This window comes from Bison bison, unplaced genomic scaffold (assembly GCF_000754665.1).
Source record: "Bison bison bison isolate TAMUID 2011002044 unplaced genomic scaffold, Bison_UMD1.0 scf7180017864383, whole genome shotgun sequence".
NCBI lineage: Eukaryota > Metazoa > Chordata > Mammalia > Artiodactyla > Bovidae > Bison > Bison bison.
The window spans coordinates 2,604,372-2,610,406 of record NW_011494955.1 but is presented as its reverse complement, the minus strand read 5'-3'; the positions used below and the strand labels follow the sequence as shown (position 1 = coordinate 2,610,406).

The following is a 6,035-nucleotide window of genomic DNA, read 5'->3' as shown; positions in this document are numbered from 1 at the left end:
CTGTGCCTGCAGAGCCACTGGAGCATTGAGACTAGGGTGGGTTCTTGCCAATCCTGGGGGAGGTGGAGAAGGGGTTGGGCAGGAATGCAAGTTGCCAGGAAAGAGGAAGGTATGAGGAAGGTTTTCACTAATGCATGAGTGGGCAAAGAAGCAGGACTGGTGACTTCTCACCAATGCTGGAGCGGGCAGAGGAGCGCTCGATGATGGTCCTCTTGCCAGGATTGTTGAGCACGGATCGCTTTGCCAGTGAGAGGTCTGCGGTGACTCGGGTGATAGAGATCCTGGCGTGGGCAGGGAGAAGCACAGCCCGCCTCTAAATTTCAAGCCTAGGGCCCTCCCTACCCAGGTCCCACCAACTTTCACTTTAGAGGAGACCTGGCTACAGCACCTGGAAGGAGGCAAGGACTTCTCCCTGATTCTCATGCCTCCCCAGGCCAGAGTAGCTTACCTGCCATCAAACCTATGTTTGAGGAAGTCGAAGAGCGCCTTCTGCATCATGTCTGTGACCTGGGTTGGGGTGGGGGGAGGGTGAAGGGAAAGGCATGTAATTGACTGGAGCCTTCTTGGAGATGGGCAGCATCCCCAGGTACGGCCATGGAGCTCACCCCCTCCACACAGACCTTGACGGATGGGCAGTAGGGAACATCCCCTCCCACTGTTTTTGTGGCAAGTTTGGTAGAAACAACTCTGGGGTCAGGGACCTCTCACCTCATAACCTTTCAGAGAGGGTCCCACCAGCACCACAGGCCGCATGGAGGGTACCACGTCATATGGAGGAATATGTTCCGCCTGCAGAATTGACCTGAGGTCAGGCAAAGTCATGGCCATGTGGCCTGCCCTTCACTTGAGTGGGGTGGGGCAGATGCAGACATCTGGGCCCCCTCCCCTCTGTGTTTTCTTGCCCGTTCAACAATGACTGCCCAGAAACCTGTCCCCACAGCCAGAAGCCATGAGCCCCCCAAGCCCCAGTCCCTTCCTTGACTCACCTGCTTTTGCTTCTGCTTGGCTTTTTGGAAAAGGAAATAAAAGATTAAAGTTGGTGAAGGGGGAAAGACCCCGAGGGCACGGTGTTCCCGTCCCCAGGGGAAACCCTGGGCTTCTCCCAGCTCCAACCCCTTCCCACACTGTTCACTGGGAGAATCTCCCTTCCCCCTGTGTCTGAGTGGCCCACCTACCCAAGATAGGTGGGTGGAGGGGAGGCTACCTAGAGATGGAGGTGGGGAGCGTCGGCTGCCAATGTCACTCAGGCTGGATGGGTTCCCAGATCTCCTGAGAGCAGAGAGGGAGGTCAGTGAGAGTCTTTGTGTGTCTGCTCTACACAGTACTCAATAGCTGTATACGTCTCCTTATGTTTCTGCTAGTGAGAGAAGTGCATGTGATGTGAGCCTTTGTGTGTGAGCTTCAATACGTGTGCATTTGTACCTGTGCATTGTGAATGTGCACGTTAGGTCTGAGTGTGCACACTGCGTATTGCGGAGAGGGGGCGGTATGCATGCCTGTGTGGTGATGTGGACTGTGGGTAAAGAGCACACGTGGGGAGGTACTTACTGAGTCTCAGCCCTGCTCTCACCTGGCCTTCTGCTCCTGCTTGAGCCGGATGCTCTCGAGGCGCTGGGGGCTGGGGATGAAGGCGATGTCTCCGCCCTCTTTCACTAGCCGCCCGATCCACCAGTCATTGCTGTATTTCTAGGGGTGGGGTGGGGCGGAAGGGGTGGTAGAGGAGGCGGTCCAGGCCTCAGCGCTGGCTCTTCAACGAAAAAGGAGGCGTTGGGAGAGCCAGGCAGCGCAAGGGGAGGGGGTCAGGAGAAGGTGCCAGAGGGGAGGGCAGCCATGTCTGAGACCCCCAAGATTTGCATGTGAGGCCTCACACTGGTCACAGGGAGCCACAGAGGCAACTAAGCTAACTGCTCACTTGTACAGATTGGAGCTGAGGCCCAGGTCTCAGGAGGACAGAGACCCTGAGGACTAGGTCTCGGGTATGAGGGGTATGTGTATGTACAGAGGGGTGTTAATGATGAGTTTCGGAGTTTCGGGACTTGTTTATTAAAGAGGACCGAAGCAAGACGCCTGGGAACTTGGGTAAGAGCAGAGAAACCAAGCAGCTTCTGTTGGGAGGGGGTCAGTCACCTCTTTAATGTGCAGAAAGTCTTTGGCCTCAAAGTTGACTCCAGAGCCCTGGACCGGACACTCCTCATCCAGTACACCACAGTAGCTGACATTGGTCCTCACAGCAAATGCCACAGGTTTGTGCTGGGGAACGCAACAGTTGGCGCAAATGAGGGGAACCTCAAAGCACCCCTTCCAGGCTCAGGGCCCATCCATCCACCCAACCACACACATACTCATTCGCACATCCTGTCTGTTGACCCCTCGAGACTTAGGACCTGGCACCAGTTTCCACCCACCCTGGCCCACTGTGCCCCCAGCCGGCAAGAGGATACCTTGGCCCTTTCCAGCTGCTGCTGAGCCTGGCTCTCCACTTCACGCCGGGCACTCTCCCGGTCCTCCTCCAGGGAGACGTCTGAGTCCAGAGATGGGCGGCTGGTATAGGAGTCGGCTGAACCCTGGTGTGGGGAGACGCGGTGACCTGTGGGCTCAGGAGTGCTGGGCACTAGAAAGGCACCTCCAAACCCCATGAACCTCAGCCTCTCCAGCTCCATGGGGGTGGCTGGCCCTGTCAGTCCCTCCTGTTTCCCCAGGAAAGGCACCAGTGCTTCTGGGGCTGCGGGAAAGCCAGTCCAACCCATATGTGCTGAGATCTGGGCTCTTCCTCCCAAACCTATTAATACTGCAGCCGTGAATAGAGCCTTCATTTCCCTCCTTCCTCCCTTTTCTCCCCTTGACCATGTCCTGTGAGGCAGAGGGAGGTGAGATGTACTGAAGATGACATACTAGGGATGATTCGGAATCTTTGGAATCCAGAAGACCCAACCCTCTTGTTCACATCAGCATGCAAAGCAGCCTGGAAACTATTTCCTTAAAATGCCTGGCAGGAGTATAGCCAGCCAGGAGCAGTCAAGAGACACTGGTTGGCATGGCGCTGGTCCTGAGTGTCAGGATATAGCTGCCTACCCCCTTAGATCCCCTCTCTCATCCATGGTGAAGGAGAGGACATGGGGCTCCCAACTTCTGGCAGTTACTCCCTTCCTGCTCTCCCTACCCCTACTTTCTTTCCTCTCACACCTGCTGGGACAACTGGCCAGGTGTGGGCAGCATAGACTGAGGAGGCAACATAAAGCTACCTCCTTGAGCCCAGATGAAGCCTGGCCACGCCTACCACCTGGCCTATATCTCTCCACCCCTTGCCCGGGGGGGATATCAGCCCTGGAGGAAGGCAGTGCTGGTGCCCAGCAACCCAGCCAGGAGCAACCCTGGGGATGGAGGGAGGGGTCTCTGGTAACCTGAGGAAGGAGGGTGTCTGAGTCCTGCTCAGAGGAAGGGCCTCTGAGCAATGAGGGGCCTTAGGAGGGTGGCAGAGCTCACCTTCAAGGCCATGAGGGTGATGAACAAGGGAAGCTGGACCTCAGGGCAGGAGGGAAGAAGTCAGAATGTCTGGGTTTCCCCCTCAGTCTAGGGAAAAGGGAGTCTTTTGTTTCCTGCTTCAGTTTCCCCTCTTTATGAGCAGAAGCCTGAAGGGATACTTGCATCAGTTCTGAGGTCCAGGGGGCAGAGATCAGGCAGGAGCCTAGATAAAGGGACCGTGTGGGAATGTACACATGTGTGCGTGTGTAGTAGAATGTTCTCAGGCTGAGGAACATTCCTTCAGACCCACTGTGCATGACCACCACAGAAGGCAGCGGAGGCCTGATTCTGGGTGGGGAAGACAAACTCACACACCAGCCCACCGTGGGCAAGAGGGTGGTCAGCCTGCGGGCAGCCCAGGTCCTAGTGTGGAAGCTCACGACAACGTCCGTGCTAGACCCAAGGCATGAAGACAGCACGAGGAGGGACGGGCCTCCATTTCACAGAGCACGTTCCCCATCTCCCTTGAGAACTAAATAAGCCTGGCCTGGGAGCAGGATAAAGAGCAGCTGAGCCCCGGGAAGAACCTTAGCTCTATCAGCTGAGGAGGGGACCTCGTCCCAGGGGCCCGGGGCACAGGAGATGCCTCCGTGGGAAACAGCTGTGTGAAGTGAACAGGGGCCAGCAGGCAAGGGGGCAGGTGAGGCAGGATGACCACATGCATTGGTAAGTACACGCCAGATGCTTCCTAGATGGGAGAGGAGCCTGACCCTTCCTCTCTGTTCTCCAGGCTCTCCGCCTGAGTCATTGTGCTCCTGCCTGGGGCACCTGGGTTACCTGACCTCTTGGACTAAGACGGGGATGACAGGGTCTCTCCCTAATGTTCCGTGAGTCATGCTCAGAATGCAATCCCCTCTCCATCTTTCCCAGGTCCTCAGAGCTCACCCATGACTCAGGGAAGCCAGGGCTGCCCCACCAAGCAGACCCTGGGGTCTTGCCTCCCCCACCCCCTGTTATGCCAAAACAGCCAGAGGCTCAGTGCTTTGGAGCTGCCAGGAGTTGGCACTGTGCCCTGGTGGTGCCCCCCTCGCCTGGTGAGTGTGTGGGCAGGCTGCAGCTCTACTCTTGCCTGGCACGGGGGAAGGAGAGGAGGGAGATGAGCCGTTGGATTTATTTAGAGCCTGATTTCCCTCCTACTGCTTCAGAGGGGGCCTCAGGGAGAGCAAGGAGCCAGGCAAGAGAAAGGAAAGTGGGGGAGGGTAATCCAGGAACCAGAGAGGGGTGGGGAACCAGCAATGGGTTAGCAGGCTGCCCCAAACACCATCCCTATGTCAGGCTTTACCTTGAAACAGTCCAAGCCTTCTCAACTAGGGATGGGAAGAACCTTCTAGGGCCCTCCAGCCCCACAGAGGGAGGTTCATTCTCCAGCTCACCTTGGCACCCTGGGCCGTGGCCAGCTGTCCCTTCAACTGTCAGGAAGAGGTGTTCACCAGAGCCTTGAAAATCATCTGCTCTAGCTGCAATGTAATTAGCCCCAGAGGCCCAGTGGGGAATTGGGCCCAGCAGGGGCCCAGTCCCCGAAAAGGACTGATAGATAGGTGTCTTTCCTGAGCCCCAGAACTCATCTATCCTGGGCATGGCAGCAGGAGATGGGAGAAGACGCCAACACTCCCCCTTTGACCCTGGAGCACTCTACCCTTCATATCAGATCAGAGACCCCTCTCAAGCCATCCAGCTGCTTTCATAAGGAGGCCTTCTTGTAGGATGCTGGAGAGAAGGGACTGAGACAGTGCTGCCCATCCTTGCCCCATCTTTCCAGGCACTCTCCCTGCCCTCTTGAGCTCCGGGAATCACTGCCTAATGAGCTGATTTGTCTCAGTGGGTCAGGAGATAAAAGCAAAGAGGAGAATTAAATATTTATCAGTTGCCTGGTTCTCTGAGCAAAGAGCTTTCTCTCCATCCCCAGGCCCTGGGCTTCTCTGGCTTCATCTCCCGGCCTCCCTGCTGAGCAGGTGCTCAGGATGCCCCCCTGCTTGGGGATGCCTCAGCAGGAGGAGTGGGATGGCTGGGGCACAGTCAGCCGGCCCACCCATGTGCTGGGCACCCAGTTTCCAGCCTGGGAGAGAAGCTGGGCTGAGGGGGGAGAGGAGGTAAGGCAGTGCCCGGGGATAGCCAGCTGAAGGCGATAATGGAGGTCCTCAAGTTTTATGATCCTTCTGTCTGAAGGGGCTGGTATGGGATCCTCTGCTCTTCTCCAGGTTCCCTAATCTGTTCTTTACTAAGGCACAGGAGGGCTGGATTGTCCCCCTCTGTAAGAACCCCCGCATCTCCTGTGTCTGCTGAGTTCAGACCCCAGAAACCCTCCCTCGGGGAACTCCAGACGTTGCCCGAGGCCTCTCTAATGCCTCCGTGCCCTCAGTCTCCAGCCCCGCCTCCCTCTACCCTTCTGTCCTGGGCTGTGGAGCCACCTGCTCTGAGCCTCCCCCCACCCGAGCCCCTCTCGGCACACACCGGATGCGCCCTGCTCTAGGACGGGGGCACCGGGAAGCCTCTGGCGTGAACATCCATCGCTC

At 57.2% G+C, this 6,035-nt stretch overlaps 1 protein-coding gene across 5 annotated transcripts in view; it reads right to left on the bottom strand.

Moving 5' to 3' along the window:
• CACNB3 (calcium channel, voltage-dependent, beta 3 subunit) overlaps positions 1-6,035 on the bottom strand; it is a 14,227-nt gene that overhangs the window by 2,767 nt on the left and 5,425 nt on the right. For 4 of the 5 annotated variants that reach the window (XM_010857734.1, XM_010857738.1, XM_010857735.1 and 1 more), the window contains 8 exons: positions 2,442-2,564; positions 2,128-2,250; positions 1,571-1,686; positions 1,205-1,269; positions 987-1,006; positions 709-789; positions 449-507; positions 172-281 (listed from right to left, as the gene is read on the bottom strand). In XM_010857734.1, coding sequence (XP_010856036.1) covers positions 172-281; positions 449-507; positions 709-789; positions 987-1,006; positions 1,205-1,269; positions 1,571-1,686; positions 2,128-2,250; positions 2,442-2,564 — 697 coding nt within the window. Of the gene's footprint in view, positions 1-171; positions 282-448; positions 508-708; positions 790-986; positions 1,007-1,204; positions 1,270-1,570; positions 1,687-2,127; positions 2,251-2,441; positions 2,565-3,483; positions 4,873-6,035 lie in introns of those variants that run through there. The other variant, XM_010857736.1, reaches the window with a different exon arrangement.